This window comes from Calidris pugnax, unplaced genomic scaffold, assembly GCF_001431845.1.
Source record: "Calidris pugnax isolate Ruff unplaced genomic scaffold, ASM143184v1 scaffold20, whole genome shotgun sequence".
Taxonomy (NCBI): domain Eukaryota; kingdom Metazoa; phylum Chordata; class Aves; order Charadriiformes; family Scolopacidae; genus Calidris; species Calidris pugnax.
The window spans coordinates 28,782,074-28,802,425 of record NW_015094510.1 but is presented as its reverse complement, the minus strand read 5'-3'; the positions used below and the strand labels follow the sequence as shown (position 1 = coordinate 28,802,425).

General features: G+C 39.9%; 1 protein-coding gene across 4 annotated transcripts in view; it reads left to right on the top strand.

The window, feature by feature from the left end:
• The window catches only part of ELMOD1 (ELMO/CED-12 domain containing 1), a 42,469-nt gene extending 23,955 nt beyond the window's left edge, over nucleotides 1-18,514 (top strand). For 3 of the 4 annotated variants that reach the window (XM_014965786.1, XM_014965787.1, XM_014965788.1), the window contains exons 3-13: nucleotides 14-159; nucleotides 316-344; nucleotides 1,566-1,663; nucleotides 5,914-6,043; nucleotides 9,203-9,336; nucleotides 10,526-10,594; nucleotides 10,876-10,899; nucleotides 13,355-13,405; nucleotides 14,931-15,064; nucleotides 16,495-17,587; nucleotides 17,765-18,514. In XM_014965786.1, the coding sequence (XP_014821272.1) occupies nucleotides 14-159; nucleotides 316-344; nucleotides 1,566-1,663; nucleotides 5,914-6,043; nucleotides 9,203-9,336; nucleotides 10,526-10,594; nucleotides 10,876-10,899; nucleotides 13,355-13,405; nucleotides 14,931-15,064; nucleotides 16,495-16,667 (988 nt within the window). In that variant the 3' untranslated portion in view covers nucleotides 16,668-17,587; nucleotides 17,765-18,514. The remainder of the gene's footprint in view (nucleotides 1-13; nucleotides 160-315; nucleotides 345-1,565; nucleotides 1,664-5,913; nucleotides 6,044-9,202; nucleotides 9,337-10,525; nucleotides 10,595-10,875; nucleotides 10,900-13,354; nucleotides 13,406-14,930; nucleotides 15,065-16,494; nucleotides 17,588-17,764) is intronic. The other variant, XM_014965789.1, reaches the window with a different exon arrangement.
• Nucleotides 18,515-20,352: the final 1,838 nt, after the last annotated feature.

The window sequence follows — 20,352 nt, the reverse complement described above, 5'->3', positions numbered from 1 at the left end:
CCCCCCCCCCCAGGATGTTTGTCCAGGTATGCCTCTACTTCTACTGTAAATGCTTGTGGCGCTGCCTGAAATTTGTGGTCAGGAAGCTAACAGGTCGATGTGAATTGCAAAGGATCTGTTACAATACCAAACCTGGAGCTGCCAGAACTATGAAAATAGGTAACTGTAAAATACTTAGTTCTGCATGCCTTCATACATTTCTGCATGTGCTAAAAATAGTATGACTTAAGTCTTATAAAGAAATAAATTGTTAAATTAATCCAATATAATCTTAGCTTGTCTGACACGATGCTTTCAAATACTGTTCTCTTGCAGAGGCATCACTGAAAGGTTCAAAAAGTAAGGTGAGTGAAAGATACCACTGTTCACCTTTTATATTGTGTCCTGTACAATTGTTTTTTTCAGTCTGTTGTTTGTTCACCACAAAAAAATCACTGTAGGGTCTGATGTGATTTTGCATTAATATCATCCTCTACTGAAGAGGGTCTTGTGTCCACAGTAGCAGGTGATATTGAAAAGTCAGGGGGAGAGCCCTGTGCTCCAGAGGCAGGGATGCGGTGGCACTGATGGAATCAAGGGGGAGCAGGTCACAGTGGAGATGATGATGGTGACGTGTTGCAATTTGGGATTTCTTGGCTTGATTCCTTGTCCTATCAGAATTTCTGTAATCTGCAGTCAGTCACTTAAACACTTTATGCATCATTGTTGTGGGGGTTTTTCTTGTCTGGAAAGCAGGGATAAAAGAGCAGTTCTTGGATAGCTGAGATGATGCTGTTCTCTGCTTTCCTTTTAAATACATTTCATGGAGAAGAGCCTCTGTCATCTCTTCCTTTCACTGTAGCAGTGGTTGTAGTAACCTAAATTCTTGTCATAAAGCATTTGTATATATGTTAAATAGTGTCATTCAACCATTCATTTCTTTTTGGGATGAGAATCAGTGATGTTGAAAAACTTACCTCAGCATCAGTAAAAATGATGTCACATAGCTTACAGTTCTGCATGGTGCTTCCAAATACACTCTAGCACAAACAGAAAGACAGAATCTTATTTAAAAGCCTGCATTTAAGCAATTGTATAGGTTTGAGACAAAGCACCAGAAAGTTCAACCTCTTAATTTTTTGGAAGGCGCATGGATTATTTTTTTTTCTTTACAAAGTGCCATGATATGCAAGAGAAAGGAAAAGTATTTTGCCCAGTTACTACAATGTGTTGGGAGAGGGGGTGTAAAATGAAAGGTAGCAATGTCAGTGTAATTAGGCAGATGGTCTGAAGCTGCTTCTTGATTGAAGGCCTCAGTGCAGGTTGTCTTCACTGGCAGCTGCCACAGAAATGCAATAGACTGACTACAGGGGTATGGGGAAGCAACTTGAGTTAGTTTTGAGCTAGTGCTCCGAATCTAGTCAGTAGGGTTGAGTAGACTGGAAAGGGGTGCGTGTGTATACATATTAAATAGGGTCTTCTGGACTCTTAATCTAAAAGTTTTTGGGTATCGAATTTATAATTATTATCTTCCATTGAGTAATGGCTTCCATAAGAATTAATATGTTTTTAAAACCTCTTTTTAGCGGCTGCAAACTTCAGTAAGCGTTCACCCTGATGCTATTGAAAAAACAATAGATGACATCATGGAGCTGAAAAGGATCAATCCAGATATAAATCCACAGTAAGTTCATGGTTTCCTTACAAATAAATGGGAATTATTGATTTCTTCAGTGCCTACGTCCATGGAGAACTGGTTCTCCATATCTATCATGGCACACAATTTGAAGATGAATTCTGTCTCTCAGTATAAAACTACAGCTTAAGCTTTGCTGTCAAAAGGCTGATGGAAAAATGAATGATCTTTTATGGTGACTGTAATAGGCAAGTCCTGAGTCTCTTTATCTATCTGCTTCCTGAATCATGCTGTCTTAGTATATTGTTGATGCATTGATTTATGGGGGCCACTTCTCCAGGGATAAAACACCACCAAAGCAGGTGGTCCTGGCAGTGACAGTGATGGCTTCTTAGCAAGGCTGTATGCAGTCTTTTGAGTTGGGAAGAAATTATCCTGTTGTAACTGATATAAATGGTACACTGGTTTACATTTTAAAACTGCTTTAAATTATCCAAACATAAATTTTAATGATGCAACATAGCTAATATGTTTTAATGCTACAAGATATTGGTTGTAAGACGAGATTGACAACAAACCATTAATTTTATAAGTGTGCATTTCAAGAGTAAGTGATAACACTTTTGTGATTGCCTTACCTTTCAGCCCCTGGCTTAAGATGCAAGATGCTATAGGTCAGGAATTGTTGGGAGAAATGTTGAGGGGTGTGTTATTCAGGTGATCAGTTTGAGGTTCACTCCTCTTCCCAAACTCAAAATTGATGTATGTAATCCAAAATGGGCATCCACACATTGATGGCTACTTTTCTTTAAGTGGTCAGCAACATCAACAGGTAAGGTGGTCCCAAGGTCTTGCTGCAACAACAAAAAACAAAAGCTCAGTTGGAAAAATATAAATATTTTGGTCTTATTGCAATTATGACCCCCAAGCCCCACCTTCCACTGAGAAGGACAGCAATTGGGTAGTTTTAAAATGAGGCTTCACTGATCATAAAGGAAATAGAGCACACTGGGTGTCTAGCTTGAGAGACAACTCTTGTGGACATGACCACTGTCCACCTGGACTGAAAAATGGTGACCCAACCATTAATGATGAGAAGAAAATAAGAGAAACAAAACAAAAGCAAACCTCACCTTCTAGAACTGTGAAGTTTTTCTGGGAGTGGGCCCAGAGCTTTTCCAGGGGTGTCAATTCACAAGACCTTGCCCACATGACCTTCAAAGGGAAGGTGATGAAAAGCAGCTGCTTCAAGTGAACATGAAGCCATGCTGAGAGGCTGCCCATCTGAGGAGAGTGTCACAGCTCTGGCACTCTTATGTTGCACAGGATGCCAATTGCTGAAATTTAGAAAAAAAAAAAAAAATCAGTGACAGCAAAATTAGTGAGGGTGACATGAGAAAAAACTGCAGGATGTAAATGTGCACAGCTCAGAGCCTGGCCCGTGGACATCAGTAACTGCAGTGTTAGCAATCAGGCTGATCCGAGTACTCGCTTCTCAGTGTTGGACCCTTGGGTAACTGGGTGGAATAATTCCAAGAGAAAACAAGGAATTCATTAAAATAGTATTTTGTCTGATAGTGGAGATCACCATCTGATTCTCCTCTTGGCATTGCCTTTGGCCTCTGAAGAAATGCTGTCTTCCAAAAGAGAGAGAGAGAGAGAGAGAGCAGAGGTGCAAATGATTTCTGCTTGTTTGAATCAGTCACCTGAACTTTAAGTTACACTTTGAGTCATCTGGTTCTAATATTTAAAATAAAGGGGGAAAAAAATACAAACAGAACAACAACAACAACCACCAAAAAAAAATCCCCACACCACAAAAAACCCCTGAACTATTTTTTGTTTAATCCAGGTGGTGTTCATATGCTTAGCACAGAAAAAACGCTTAATTGTTTTTGGACTAGAACCCTTGTACTTGGCATTTTAGAAGACCAAGTCTCTCATACCACCCACCCACCCCCATTTGGTGACATATATTTTCAAAACAGTGAGGAATGAATGTGCGCATACATAGAAACACACCCTGCCACTAAATTGCTCCTTATATTAAATTAATCATAGTTCTGCTAAACTTCAAGCATCTGTACTGAAGTTTTATGTGTGAGCCATTTATTTTATGCTTAAGTTTTCTGGAGAAATTTCAGCAGAAGCAGGTCAGCTATTTCTTTAGACAGGATTAAGAAAAATCCACTGGCTTGCCTACTCTTGAATGTAAATAAAACCTGCATCCAGACCGTCTTTTTCAGAAGCTCTGCCCTTCCCTTGCGTAGTAGAAACTTGAAATTCCCTGGGGTAAGGGCAAGAGGACATGTGTCATACTATATGTGTTTCTGCAAATCTGTATGCAGTCATTTTTGTTAATGTAGCATCTTTGCAGAGCTGAACTAGCATCCCAGGGGTGTTTTGCACTGAGCTGTTCTTGAAGGCTGTGGGCTGCCGTGACCTGAAGAGGAGGAGGAGCCCACAGTAATTTCCCTTTATGAATGCCTCTGAGATAATAATTTTTATTTAGTGGTGGGAGCAAGTAGGCTGAATAACCAGGTGGTGACACCTGCAGTCTACGTTAACTGTGGAAGCAGTCCATGAAATACTCCTAGTTTTGGTCTCATCTCCATCTCGTGGAGCACCTGGAGCTGAGTGCCATGGTGGTGCAAGCCCAAGCAGGTTGCTCCTGTGCTCTTAGAACTGCCACTGCCAGCACAAGGGTGGCAGGGAGGAGTGTGGGGCATTGACAGCTCACCCATGTCCTCTGTTTAGCAAGGAGGAGAGCAAAAGCTTTATGCAAAGGAGAGTGGGGAAGCTAATTCTACCCTCCCACCACAAATAACATTGCACAGAATATTTGACTGGCTTTATCTAAAGCCCAACGGTGACTTGCTTTCTATATGTGGTGCAACTTGGAACTTAAAAATATATGTTGTTTTTTTTTTAATATAAAATTGCTCTGCTTTGCCACTGCCTGTGGTGTTCTGCCCTAAACTACTCTGAGGTTATAGAGTAGTTAAAAACATTGTTTGTGCTTTAGTGATGCACTACAGCAATTCACATGCAGTCCTGTCAGGCTTTTCAGCTTTCTTTGAAATGCAGCCTTTCTGTAAAACTGTAGGGTATAGCAAGTGAAGCATGTAAAAAAAAAACAACCAAAAAGCAAACAGCAAAGGAGGAAAAACATTGCATAGGTTATTCTGAAAGGGCTGTAGCCACAAATAATATGAAATTGCAGCCTAATGATGACATCTCTGATTCTGTAGATTAATCTCAAAAGATAAGCAGTGAAAATCCTACTGCTCAGAAAATTTAACAGTATTATGGAATAAACAAAATGTTTCTGTATATCAAACAAGACAAGTAAGGACCCTGTGCAGCTTAACATCAATGCAGCCTGTGTTCCACAGAGGAATGAGGGTACAGACTTAGCTGTATCTTCCAAATTCATACTAGGCATTCAGGTAATTTCAGACTTTATTAAAAATTAAAGGGTCTATTCTCATATATATTTAAATATTCTTATGAGCGTGGCAGTTGTGTACTGCATAACTTATATTTAGTAGTATAAAATCTTAACCTAAAACTGAATAAGCTGTTGTAATTTAAAGCCTTGGAGGCCACCTGTTTGGTGAGCTTTTGGGGGTTATTTTTTGTTTTTTGTTTTTGGGGTTGTTTGGGTTTTTTTCTGCAGTGTTTTTTTTGGTTTGGTTTTTTTAATGATGCATCAGGAAATGTAAAATCTGCATTATAATGAAAAGAGAGCCATTATGGTGTTTCTTAACATGAGACCAAAAAAAAAAGCTTCCTCAAGGCAGATCTTTGAACTATATTATTCGGGTTTTGGCTTCTTTATGCTGGCTTTTGTGGCATGAAAGCAAAGTGAGTTATTTATAGCTTTCTACTGAGTTTTCTCTCCCCCTCAGCCCTTTTTAAGTTCAGGGCATTGTTTGAGAAGCTGACGTTTGAATGAGGGGAAAGATTCAGTGATGTGCTTGTTGCATGCGTTCAACATGGCTGTGTATAGTTATAATGAAATTTCAATGTGAAAATTCACTATTCAAAGCTTTAAAAAAATCCCAAATGTTATCATCTGAGGAAGGCACTAAATAAGACTATGCATTTCACAAGGCCTTGTTTAATGTAATATTGATCTCTTGGAAATTCTCCCATTGCAATTAAAGTGTTAGACTATCAGTTTGTTGATTAGCATTACTCATGTGAATTAAACGGGTGTTTCATGTGCAGTTCTGTGCTGTTTCATGGCAGTGTGTGATTGAGTTGGATTATGTTGCTCCTTCCTCCCCCCTCAGGTTGGGAGTATCTCTCCAGGCATGCCTGCTGCAGATTGTGGGGTACAGAAATCTGATTGCAGAGGTTGAAAAGCTGCGCAGAGAGCCATATGATTCGGAGAATCCACAACATGAAGAAATGCTTCTGAAGGTAGGTGCTTAAGAGATACTTGGAGGGTATCTTTTATTCATGTCAGCTCCAAGCAGCCTGGTTTGTAAACCTCTTTAAAACAGCGAGAGGTATTGTCACCTTCCTCCACTGTGTACATATTTTAAGATAAGGCTATACAGCTTATTACCTTGGTCTGGATGTAACACCTGCCAAGCAAGCAGCAGCTCGCTCCCTGGTCGATGAATGCACATCTCTTGCCTGGACTATATCTTGGCAGTGGGTCCCCAGCTCTTTTTGCAGATAACAGCTCTGTGCCATGAGCTCTGTGTCCTACTTCAGTATACCTTTCTTCAACACGAGAAGGGTATTTTTTTCTCTTAACCAGAATAAACTTTTTTTTTCTTCATTACTTGTATTTTGTCTGTGTATCCCAATGGTAAGCCTCATACCTCATTGTATGGGATGGAAGAGCAGGAGACTATGACTTACACATTTATATTTACTAAATATGTTTTCATATAAAAAAAAAAATAATGAAACCAGTCTTTAGATAATACATGCAGTGTTGAAAACCTTACCAATTGGGCTTAATTTACTTCATGCTTTCAGGAAAACCTTGCACTGGCACAGGGAGTTTTTTCAGGAAGACAATCTTGAAGCCATAAGCAGAGGGAGATCTAGAGACCTCTTATATTAGAAAAGAATTGAGGAGAGAATACAAGGGGGTGAAAAACAGTCTAATAGCAAGTTCTAGTGTTTCTTCTGATCCTGTTTTTGATCCTTTTCTGATCCTGAAGCTAGTGCAATATGCTTCAGAGAAATGGCAAGAGAGTAGTGATTATGAGCTTATCTACAAGCAAAATGCCTTCTTGCAGACTTTTCAGACGTCTTATAAAAGCATACCACCTATTTGGAGGCTTTTTCAATTGTTTTGAACAAAAATATTAAACTTAAACGCTACCTGTGGTTCTTTCCCCATCTGACTTTGGTTGGGACTTTTACAGCACATGATGAAGTCATCATTTTCCACACTCCAGCTTGCAGTCTAGTGTTTTACATAAGTTACTGGAGGGAGTTTCTGGAAATTTTGCCTTAGATACTTGGGTTTCCAGGTACTTCCCAAAATCTCAATAGGCATCTTATATAAGCACTTAGGGATGCAAATAACTATTTCTAAAAAATGTGTCAAATGGTCAAAGAGTTCCTGTAGGAGTCTGGAAAGCTGTCTTTAAGGTTGGATCCTTGTTGGGAGGTGGGAGGTTTGATGCTCTGACGAGGAGTCAAAATCTAGAGTTGTCCCTGAACCACTGCTTTAGCCACCAGGTGGGATGAGGCAGATGGACTCTTCCTGTTCAAGTGCTGTCTCTGTGCAGCCAAAAGTGCAAATTTCTGGGACTAGAATAGGCTTTAACAAAAAGAACACACAGATTTTACCCTGTGAGGAAGCCTGTATATTAGAGGTGGGAGTCCAGGTGCCAGCATACAATGTTAGTCCCTGAAAATACCAGATACTTGACTGCAGGTGTAACGAGGGCCTTTGGCTCCTGAGAATCATTCTTAAATATGTTGGGCGTCTACACTGCCCAGAGAGCAAGAAGCTGGGTCTGAGGATGGGATCATGGGTGAGAAGCACCAAAGAGCTGGCTGTGGTCTCCTTCCCAGCACCCAGCCTCTGAGGGTGAGGTCCTGGTTCTTAGATGCTTCTGAGAATCATGTCAGCAATGATGTGTAGTTATGTCAAGTGCTTTAAAAACATAACTGCATGAGAATAATAGCAGAACGGAAACTGAGTGTTTGTCAGAGGAGGGATTAAACAGCCCAGTTTACACTGTAAAATTTGTGATGTTGAAGAAAGTATCAGTTTCACCATCTGCCTCCAGTGTAACCTGTGTATTAGCACTTGTTTACAGCAGGCATTTTGCTTTTGCGAATTCTCATGTCAAATGGAAATATGTCCAAGGGTTTAATTTGGTTTCCAGCCCACGCTGGGGAAGAATAGTCTGGTTGGTTTTCATTCCTTCTAGGTATTCTGCTAAGTGATCTCTGCAATGGGTAATTCAAGTTCCTAATGTCTATTATTTATTCATGTTTACCAGGAGGGCACTTTATGAATGAGAGAAAGATTAACTTAATGTGATTGAACTAATGAATTATACTGTATTTACTGTCGATGGATGAACAAGAAAAATAGCAAATATAATTTAAACAATGATGCTTTATGCAGTCATTACAAAGTAAAATCATTAAAGTTTTAACCTTCCTAAGGCACATCATTTTAAATGCAGATAGGATCACTAAAATTAATACAATTTCTGGGTTGTTTATTTGGGCAATGTGCATGCAGCTCTTTCCCTTGGGTAGGCTTTGTCTAAGTGTGTTTCTTGAATCCCTACTCACAAACTTATGGTTTATGGAGAACACCTGGCTGCTTAATACACTTTGGAAAGGGTGAGCTTGTGATTTGGCACGTGAGGTGTGTGGAAAGGTATGTATTTGTCAGACATGTCAGTTTAGGCTGCGTTTAGGTGCCTAGCAACATCATCTTTAGGCACTAAGGTCACTGGACCAGTGCAGCTAAGTGGATTTATTCCAGCTGACAATCTGGCTTGTTAAATCATTTTATCCTTTTTTATGTGAGATCAATGAATGATTCACCCCTTAGTTAAATATGAAGGTGGCACACGCTATTCTTGTGCGTTTTTTTTTTTTTATGGTCTTCAATTTGCTTTTCAGCACTGTGGTAGCCAAGTCAGCAGTCTCGATTTATAACCCTTCCAGAGGGTTGCAAAAGATGCCGGAGAAAAGATTGCTGCAGAGCCTCAGAGACCTGAGGGCTGATTGCCTGCTGCTCTGTCAGTGATTTACAACCAAATTCCAGCCCGTTCCTGTCTCTGTGCTTATGGAGGCAGACGTTAGTTTGATGCACAAAGCGTGAACAAAACGAGTCCTTCTGTGAGGCTTTATAGCAGCTGTAGATAAGGTCGGAAGGGCCTTGTAGGGCTGAAATGCAGTATTAAGTCTGCAGTATTTAAGAGTGGTTTGGGATTTCCCCCTCCTCACCCCTGGGAATTTCTTTTGCTCTTATATTTGGGATAGTAATGCCATGACATTACACAAGAAATTAACTTGGTTTAAAAAGAAGAAAAAGCCATACTAATGTGTGGAAGTTTAATTATATTTTACCTGTAATCTTCCTAGTTGTGGAAATGCCTGAAGCCCAATTCACCATTGAAAGCTCGGATTTCGAAGCAGTGGTGTGAAATTGGTTTCCAAGGTGACGATCCTAAAACAGACTTTAGAGGGATGGGTCTCCTGGGCTTATATAACTTGGTGTAAGTATGTTCCTCTGTAGATGGATTTATGTGTGTCTGAAGTCATGAAAAACAGCATTACTTAAAGATTTTTAGCAAGTTTGTGGGAATAACTTATGAAAGTGTTACAGACTTCAAAAATTGAAAGAATTTATTTCCTAGCCCAATTTGGGGGGAGTTTCTCTTCTGGAAGGGCTCTCTTTCCTTTGGGTATTCCTAATTTAACTTGGTAATACCGCTCACTAAGCCCTTTTTTTTTAGTTTCTGTGTGACACAGTAAGTTAACACTTTCTACCCACAAGAAAGAAACTTTAAAGTATGTTTTCACTGATATCTAGCTCTCCTTAAACAAAATGCTCTGGAAGTGAGGTGGGTGGGAGGGTTATGTTACTGCTCGGCTTTCTTGTTTGGGAATTTGGTGCTTAATTCTTAGGCAAAGCACTTGAAATGCAGCTGCTGATGGTAGACTTCTGTAGTTGGACTACTTCAATTTCTGTCGATACCCAAAGTTAAGCAGTGAGTTTACATCGCTATTCTTTTCTGCCTCACACACACCGGGTGTTGTTCTGTGGTCACTTCTTTGGGAACTGATCGATGCCTGTTGTTTCCTCTAGCCCTTTTATCCCCTGCAGGTAGTCACATAATTTAAAACATTTGGTAAAATAATCTCTCCTTATGAGGGGAAAAAAAGAAATATTTTTCTGCTTTTACAAATTGAAGGACATAAATCATCTGTATGTCATTTGCTAGTAAACCTCAGTTAAGGATCAGGGCTCTTGACTCTGGCTTTGAACTTCCATTGGAGATTAATCCCTACCATGTATTTAATTTCTTAATCTCCTGGGATGACTCTTATCTTGCTTAATGAATCTGCCAGATCAAGAAGCCTGAATTGCTTTGTTTTGAGCTCAGCAGCCAACATGCTCTAGTAATAAACAAGTGATTTTCTGTAGGGTGGGTAGAAAGAGGACTCTGATGCACGTTCACTAAGTGCTTGTAGAATTGCATTTGTAATTTGAGGCTGCTTTTCTCATTCATTTTGGGGGTCTGAGTGGTAGCTTAATGAATTTAACATGTTAAATGCTATTCATACTGCATAACTCACGTAGTGCTCTTTAAAAGGGTGTATATGGGCAGCTTAGTATGATTGAAGGTGCTTTTTTTTTGTTGTGTTTCTTTAACAATTCACCTTAAATATATATATCTGCAGGTATTTTGCCGAATGGGACACTGAGATAGCTCAGCAGGTTCTTTCTGATTCTCTTCACCCTAAATACAGGTAATGCTTGAGGTCAGAAAAAATAACTTGAGAGCACAGTGCTGGCTCATGTGTTGGGGAGGGGGCTGGTTTTATTTTTCTTTTTGTTTGGCATATGCTTGGGTACTGCCACATGCTATCTGTTTTCAAGTGCTGATCCTGAAAACTGATATCCAAAAGACAACCTTGTGTATTAAATCTTAGAAATAGTTAAACTTAGTGTTAAATGTTTTCATTTAACTTCTAATTTCAAGTGATTTTGTATTTTTATTTACCTTTCTTTTTGTCTTTTCATAATGAAGGGAAGTCACTAAGAAGGAACTAAGGTATTTTTTTTTCTTTTCTCTTAGTTTTATGAGACCCTACATGTAAATAAAGATCAAACCTTACTGCAGTTTGGCATGTTATAAACTGAAAGTCTTTGTTGCAACACCAAGAGATCCACGTTCCTTTCTGTAAAGTTAACTCAGATGTAGGTGATAGTGCAGGACTGGGTGTATCTGAGCACACTTACATAGAATGAAATCAGTCTTGCTTGATGTAGCTAAAGCCTCGTATTTTAGACCCCTTTAGTACCAGGATTAACCAGCAAATTTTGCATGACTTTTACCTGTAGGAAAAACATTCTAAGCAGTGCCACTGTCATCACAACAACTGTGACTGACTTGATAATCAAAAGTAGCCTAGACCAAGGGTTTGTTACCACAGTTGAAGAGCCCCTTGATTTATAGCCACGTACTCTGGCTGCCTTGACTAATAATGGGTGTGATCTGGCTAGTCCAATGTCCTGACTTGGCAAACTGAGAGACCAGGCAAAAATGCTCTGGTGTGAACTATTTGTGAATAAGGGATTTGTTCCATATTTATTGAAGGGGGGCAGAAATGTAGCCAGTTACATAGTAATCAGTGGCCTCAAAACATCTTATTTTTGCCAGTAGTGTTAGGTATCCATATAGCAGCTCCACATCTGAATCCTGTGAAGCTTTTGATCTCCTCAGTATTTTGTGACTGGGTGACCAATGATAATTCAAAAAGCACTTGGGACGTGGAGGGGTGGAATGAGTGTAAACCAACATATGTTGAGCCTGAGAGTCAGCCCTGAAATTTAGTTTATTTGGGATTTCTTTTATATATTGGCATTTGCTCTCTTCCTACAAGCACCCTTCACAATTTTATTCTTGCCTTTATACATTGTGTTGCCCGTGGATAGTTTTTATTATGTTTGCTGATGAACTGGGGTTGTCATGACGCTTAAGCAGCATTATAGAAAATAGCCAAGGTTTTTATTTAACTGAACGCTTACATGGGAAACCAAACTTATAGTGCCCAGATGCAGAGTAAAGCAGGGAATCCCATTAGTGTTCTTCATTTACATGTTTAATTACCAAGGACCATATTGGAGTGCTGTGTGAGCATGTGCAACTAGTATCCCTTGAAAGCGTTTGGTAGAAGATAGATGCTTCTGGTGGTGCTTGTGGTGCTCCTCCTGGCGTGGTTGCTCAGCAGCCGTGCTGGTTTCTGGTGTGATCATGATCAATGTGGTTTCTGTTTCTGCTGAACTGTAGTGCTTGTCCACATCCTACATGTCACCTTTTACTATTCAATGCTTGCTTGGGTGTTTTTTAACTGCTGTTATGCCACAACCTACAAAAATGGCTAAGATTTTAGAGAATGAGTATATTCTTGTACACCAGGTGATTTTTTTTTTTTTTAAGAGAAGTTTTGTCCTCACACATGCCACCTGATAACACTCAGGTCAGGATGGGTGTGAACCTATTAGCACCTTTAATACTTAAGGGCAACAGTTTTTAAATACCATATTTATGTGAAGTTCAGGGGATTGTCTTCAGTGTAATATATACTTTTTGTAGTTCAAGTGTAGTCCAAGACAGACACTTTCACACAGCTGTCTATAATTTGGGATCTGAACCCTGCAAGCTCTGATTTGGTTTACTAATGCAAAACACCCAGAGACATGTCTAAGTTGTAGCCCACTGGTTAGGGTTGGTTCCTTACCTGCCAATGGTAGCCAATAAGAAATGTGGGCAGTGATTTTTCTGCTAAACTTGCTCCATACAAGTAGGTACAGCTAAAGCCTGGTTTGCAGGGTGTTGGCTGACTGGTTGCGTCAGACAGCTCTTTTCATATTGAACAGAAACTTAATCTAAAAGTAAATAGTTCCCTAAATAACTCTATTTTAAGGGAGAGACCTTCTGTGTCCTTGAAAACCTCTGCATTATTTTGCCAAAGAGTAGAAAATACTGTTCAGTATATTTGGCTGTTGTGTGGCTTCCGGTTTGGCTGGACAGAAAACCCTTCTAGTAGAAGAATATCTTCCATGTTTGCCTGCTCAGGTGAACCATGCCCCCAGTGATAAGCCTCATGTATATCTTCAAGAACAGAGAGGGCTAAAATCATCTTTGATTAATTAAAAGTAGTGTAATATTTTCAACCTTTTGTGTAGCTCCAGGCTTGAGGTGGATAATCTTTGTGGTCAGCATAGAAAATAACTGGTTTTTACTGAGAGCATTGATGTGGGTGATACTTTGCAACGATGAGAGAAGTTTATCAGTGATGCTATAAAGCCAGTTACTCATTTCAAGTCATCTTATATCAATCTGTTCAGTCAGAAGGAGGGTCAAATGTGATCAGCCATCTCAGTGGAGGTAAAATGCCCTGTTCAGTCAATGTTACAAGGTCAAAGAAACTGAAAGAAAATATTTGTCATTTAGCAGTGCATGGCAATAGCTGGATTATTATTTTTTTTTCCCTCCCCTCCAGCCAGTTGAGCAAAGCCGAATGGGAGAAGAAAAAGTTTGATAAGGCAATTGGGTAAGTTAAAAGTCTTTTTAAAGCTGCCACAAACACAGCAGTTAACAATCATGCTGTATGTTCAAGGGGAAAAAGGTGTTTCCTGGTCACTTTCCAAAGGACACTTTGGTGTATATGCTAGTGTGTATTGTCTTAACCACATGTTGATTTTGACCAAAGATTACAGGAAAAAGAGTTTGAAGTAAGAATTTGGAAAAAAAAACTGAAAAATGCTGTAGCAAGGAGAAGCTTTTTCTCTGTGCTATGAATAGTGCAGTGATGAATATCTATTTAATTCTTCTTAACACATAATGTGATCAAGTTTCACGTCTCATTGTCAGAGACAGGTTCTAATCTGCTTTCAGGAAAGTATAATAGGAAAGAAATAGTACTGAGGAGCTTTTATTCCTTAAAGCAGTGGGCTTGGTATAGCTGCTTTATTCATGAGTATGGAACTGGATGTTCCTTATGAGTGTATCTGAAAACCTACAATACAACATTTCAATGTCTGTTTCATTTTTCTGTGAAACTTGCCATTAGGCCTCATGTTGCAGTTAACTTTTGGATTCTTTTTTTCTATTTTCTCCTGAAATATGGAAATATGTCAAAAGTTTAAAAAAAAAAGTAGTGTTTCGGTCGCTTCATAGAGATAATTGAAAAATGCCTTGGATAATCTATAAAAGGCAGCTGTGTTTAAAGGAGGAAAAAAAAAAGAATGTGTAACTAAACAAGTTTGCCTTTATCACTAAATGTCAGTGTGGGACATCATATATTTTCTTGGGAAACAGTCACTCCTGGAAATGTCAAGATCTTTACGCAACAGACTCACAAATTAAGAAGTAACTTCCAATTTTGGAATTCTGTTGTGCCTAAATATGTGTTCCTTATTGATATCTCTTAATATGACAGGGTTTGCTTCAGGAGTCTGATTTTTCTTATTTCTTTTTCCAGCATGCTCAGGTTTAAGTTTTTTGCCTGTTTTCTGGCCTGTGTATCTAGTTCTTTGTTAGAAATAAACTGGTGGTGACTCTGCTAGATTTACTTTTTAGCCTGATGAATGTCTTTATAGGACTTTACAGGACTGATTGTTGCAACCTGATGTTCCTAACCATGGGTAATGAATTCCATTTAGGCAGATGAGTTAAAATGCCAGACGATGGGTCACCCTGAGACACAGCCACAGTGTGGAGTGCTTGCCCCGTGTCAGAGGCAAGGGCAGGAGCACAGGGGGATGCCTGAGCTTATTTTCATTCTGTAGGAATGAATCAATGCTGCTCCACTGAAAATGCTGGCACAGTGATGAAACTCCTGTTTTCACTGTGACCATATGTTTCATAAGGGAAACACGGCCATTAGGGTCTTCAAAGTAGGCAGGAGATAAATGATTTCCTTGTTTTCCACCCCCCACACACCTTGGAAACTCATGAGGGAGAGAATTAACACAGCTCAGTAGCACACAATCTGCAGTGTTGGTGTCATCAGTGTTTCATATAGTGTGCTGGAAGAAGGCAAACTCCAAAAACGTTGCTGCTTCTTTTCCTTACAGCTATTCTTTTGCTATCGTGGGCATTAACATCACAGACCTCGCATACAACTTGCTTGTGAGTGGAGCTCTGAAGACCCATTTCTACAACGTTGCTCCAGAAGCTCCAACACTAACTCACTTTCAGCAGACCTTCTGTAAGTTGGGGCCAGGGGAGGGGAGGGTAGAGAAGGAATACATAATTTGTTCTCCTGCTGTCACTTTTCTACCACCTATACTTAAAAAAAAAATATCTCCTGCTGACCCAGCCCAGAGACTGTTATGCTGGTCTTGTCTCATGCTGGTCTTGCTCTCCCGTCTTTTGGATACTTAGATTCAGTGATTAGTTGTGATGGATGCCTCTACCAAACCAGGGGATAAACCAAACAAGACCAAACAAAAAACCTCCAAGGGCCTGACCAAGTGACCTTCCTATCTTCTTAGACTGGTTTTAAATAATAAGAAGAAACTAAAGGTACTTTAAAGAGCTGCTAGAGGTTCCTTCCCCATAAATCCAACTCCCTTAAGATACTTGCATCTACATTCAAACATTACTCTCCACCCTTCAGTAGAGTTGTCCCCCCTCAAAATAATGCTTTCCCAGCTCTTTCCTCTGTATTAGAGCATCCCTTCTACAGCACAGACCTACTGTGCATCCTTTGACAGTGGGAGCAACATTTCTAATATTTTTTCAATGTATAAGCAAGAAACTGCTAACAGGGAGTCAGGATGCACTGTTTTCCACATGCCCTCACTTTCTGGAATACAGAAAACTTACTTGCACATCTTGCTGTGTTGGGATGAAAGATTGTTTTCTCAATGGTTCATCTACTATGGAAGTTGGGATCAAGAGGCTGGGTCCAGTTTATTGAAGTCCTGCTGCTGGATGTAACATTTTTTCCTGTCCATGATTCCTCTTCGAGCCCAAGGATGGCACAGAACTGAGATGGTAAAGGCCTTAATCAGAGCCTGTATATTAAACCCACTTAGGGTCAAGTTTGTTCCTGAAACAGGGGTATCTTACCAAAGCGAGTGATTCCGTGTATCACCTTGTCATTCATCTTATTAGGATCATATGCATAAATGTAAAACAACATTTCCAGCAAGGTCATGAACACACAAGGTAAAATTGTGCATGAGGAGGAAGTGTTAATACAGAAAGATGTAATAGCAACTGTTAAGTTACCTACCAGTGTGTTCTTTTTTTAGTGGAGAGTAAACAATGCTCCCATGAGGAAATACCCATGAGGCAGAACTTGAATATAAGCAGAAGGCTGGTGGAGCAGCAGCACCTTCCCCTGCTTTTGCACTCATTAGTTTAATGTTTTAGTTCACGTGGCCGTATGTCAAGACACTTAGTGATTTCTTGCATTTTTGGGGAGTTCTGCCAATGGGTAGTATTCATCAAATTTTGTGTTTGCCCAAAATGGGTTTAGTTTTATCCCTGCATAGTGTTGTGAGGTGTCAGACGTCGGTGACCAGGATTCTCTGTGTACATCATAATTGTTAATTTCTTTCTAATTTTGGATGTGACCTTTCCATACCTTGTTTGTCTTTATTACTTCTCCTTATTTTTATGATGTTGTAGGCTACTTGATGCATGAATTCCACAAATTCTGGATTGAAGAGGACCCGCTGGACATAATGGAGTTCAACCGTGTCAGAGAGAAATTTCACAAGCGAATCTTGAAACAGCTCCAGAACCCGGAGATGGCTCTGTGCCCTCATTTTGCTGCATCAGAAAGTTTAATCAATATGTAGTTACTCACTGACTTTCATTTGGAAACACTCTCACTCTTGTGTTAGATCACTGTTTAGACCGTCACCGCATCCTGAATGACCATGGCGATTGTATGCATGTTTTTGATGCAGTATTCATCTATTTATTTATTATTTTTTGTCACGTGTACTAGATCCCCTTATGCTTCTCTTGTTGGGGATTTCTCATTTTAAATGGGTGCTCATATTGCGGCATTATGAAGTGTTACATTCTGAATTGATGTCTGAGTATCAGAGTTTTTCTATTTTTTTAGACTTTCCTCATAAATTCAGCATTGACAGTTGAATTGTATTTCTCTAGCTGTGTTTTTGTATATGTGGAATAAATAGCTGGATCTTGTATTGTGAAAGCTTTTTAACTTCTTGGTATGTTTTAAGATAACTACTGGCATTTCAAGTGAAATATATGTTTGGACCTCGTCTAGAAGATAATGTGTATAATTTAATCTGATGCAGGCAACCGCATTGAAGTCCAATTTTCTCCATGCAGGCATATATGCTTAATGCAGAATTAACGAGGCTTATGAGATACAAGTTTCAGTGAGAAGAGTTTATGCAGAATTACAATCAGACTCTACAGCTGCATGAGTACCAAATGGTCTGGGTGATGCTAGAGCAAACACTCACAACTACTGGATGCTGGCAGGGGCCAAAAATTGTATCATTGGGCTGTTGTCACCAACACTGTCATGCTAAAGCATGGTCGAAATTCCTGCACATTCCTGTGAATACACAGCGGTTAGAATCTTGTGTCGCATGTTGGAAGGCAACATCATTTGGTCACATTGTGCTTGGTGAATTCAGGGAGTAAAAATTTTTTTTTTTTTTTTTTTTTTTTTTGAACTACTGAAAATGGTTGTCGATTCAGTTCCTAAGAACTGGGAGAAATAATTGGTTAGAAGGTTTAGAGCAAAACTTGAGTTTCGCTTTTCTTTGACATTTTTTACAGGAAAATGCCATAAATTGCTCTTCTAAAATTCCAGGTGGGAAATTTTTCCTTTTTTTTTTTTTTTTTTTGAACTACTGAAAATGGTTGTCGATTCAGTTCCTAAGAACTGGGAGAAATAATTGGTTAGAAGGTTTAGAGCAAAACTTGAGTTTCCCAGACTACTTATAAAAAAAATTAAAAAATGGCAAACTGCCTTTTTTTCTAAAGAAATGAGTAAAAGTGTCTGACACTAAGATTGTGTAGTATATTGAACAGCATCTACCATGGCATTTCATACCCATGGTATTTTTTACCTTCTAAGCAATCAATTTTAGTATTATATGTTTGTGTAAATCACTTGCATATGGAGATTAAATTGAGTAGTGTCCAACTACTTGTGAATTATATGAATAAATTATATGTCATTCTAAACTGAAGCACTGTGGGTTTTATTTTTGAGATATGCAGTACTACAGATGAAAACTATTTTTCTTTAATGGGTCAGGTAAAAGGGGACATCCCAGCTTTGTTGTGGTATTTCCCTAGTCTGAAGTGTGGTCTGCACTTCCTCAGATCATGTTCTTTATGCCATTTCTGGTTACAGCTCGGGCCATCATTTAATAAGTAAAAAACAATGCAATGGGAGTGGTTGCCTTTCTTGGGAAACTTCTTTTTGGATTTAAGCCCTCTGCTTTCTTTGATCAAGTGTGAGATGGGGATCAGGATTTCTCTGCAGGGCTGGAAATTTGCACTTGTTGCTGAGTTAATCAGCGAAACTCTATGGGTGTTGTGATGATTAGTCTCTAATGAATTTGGAAATATAGAACTGAAAATATTAACTATTGCATATTTTGCATGAAAATACAAGGAATAAAAACTGTGCATGATTAACTCACTATCATTGATTTCTTGGAAAGTGGTTATTTATAATCGAGGACTTCTCGGCATCACTCTTGAAGCTTCTAAAATAAGTTTCTATCAACAGATTTAATTAAAACCTCTGTCTCTCGCTTTCTTTCCCTGCCCCACTCTGGCTTAAATACCTTTTTGCAATTTCTTAGGCTGCGCTGTTTTATTTTCCATGGAGTTTGTGGGGAAGGGGGACACAAAGGTCCCTGCTATCTTCCTACTGATGTGATCCTCTCAGTTGTTACGCCTTGTCTCAAGGTGTCAACTTCAACTAAAATGGGAAAATGTCACCTGGCTCCTTGTCAGGTCGTGTCACAGGGGTGATTGTTTTCCTGTCTTGCAGGGGGATGGATTTAATGAAGCTAAGTGTGAAATTCCTTCTCCTGTGGAGCTGCTGCGCGCTGGTGCCTACAGATCATATCGTGCTGCCTAGTTGTGCTTCAGCTTTGGACTGGGGCATCTTTGCTCTCAAAAGCCTTGTTTAACCCGGGGTAGAGAATGTCCCTGGTGACTGCCAACCTGTCTGGGTATTGCTGGGGGAGGATGTCTGTTTGTCTGTCTGGACTGCCTTCCTTCTTCCCAAGGAACGGCCTCTTACCGTGATGCAAACCTAACTTTTCTTAAAAAAATTAGAATTTCCACTATCACTGGTATGTCTCCAAACTGAACTGCGAGGAACTGGATACTGCTTCTTCTGGGGAGGAAGAAATGAATGCAGCAACAAAAAATAAGTGTGTAAAAAGTCATTTCAAGAAAGTAGAATCAATATTTATACTCCCTGCAGGGTGCAGGTTTTGGCTTAATGAAGAGCAGAGGAGATCTAGGTTGGATCTTTTGAAAGACTTCCCCCAGCCCCTGGTTGCTGCCCCTCACCTGACGTCTCCTCTCCCGGGGCCTCCCATGGAGCCAGCATGGCCTCCTGCTGCTGGGAACAGCATCTCCAGCCCTGCATGACTGGGGCAGCGAGAGCTGCCTGCCCGGCCTGTAAAGCTCTTTGGCACCTTTCTCTTTTAACGGGTGTTTTTCTCAGGCAAATAATTTATGTTGGCAATGCCATGTAACCCAGGGGTTTTAAAAAGTCGCAGCTGCTAATTTACTTTATAAAATAGAAGATAGTGTCCTGATGTTGTACGGAATATGTCTCACTCTTATTACGTTTTCAACTGCCTGACAATCGATGAAAACATGTTACTGGCAAGTTGTGTGTGATTTAAAATGCAGAAATATTCACCTTGGTCTGCTTAAAGCCAGAAAAAAGGGGCACATGGGCACATGGTGTTGTGCTTCTTTAATTCTGTAGGTGTAGTTATACACGTGGATGTCTGTATGTTACAGATGCAGTCACTGCCCGTACCACAGGGCATCCTTATCCTGCCCTATGTGAATTTCAGTTGTTGCCAGAGCTCCTTCATGAGCGTCGGTGGGCACCGATTTGTGTTCAGTAACCTCGGTGCCCTGCCAGCACCCGTGGAGCTGGGGCTGTAAGCCCCAGCAGGATCTGCCCCTGGGGTGTGGATTCCAGCCAGGAGGAGAGCGAGTGCTGCCCTGGCTTCCCATCACTTTTTGACTTACAGCCTTTTTCTTCCTTTGGGGAAGGAAGAATTGTTTTTGCTGTGGTTCTTACTGGTTCTTTAGGAAGATACTTGTTCAAATGCTGGTGGTATTTCTATGTACTATTTTCAGAAGCAAAGAAAGTCTTTATCTATGCAGTTTGTCTTGGGGAACTGTATCTCCTGGTTGTTTTCTGGAGCAGCACTGAAGCAGGACTGGAAAATTTCCTGTTGTGTAGAGGGTAAAGGGATTAATCCATTGTCCTCATTAATAGAAGAG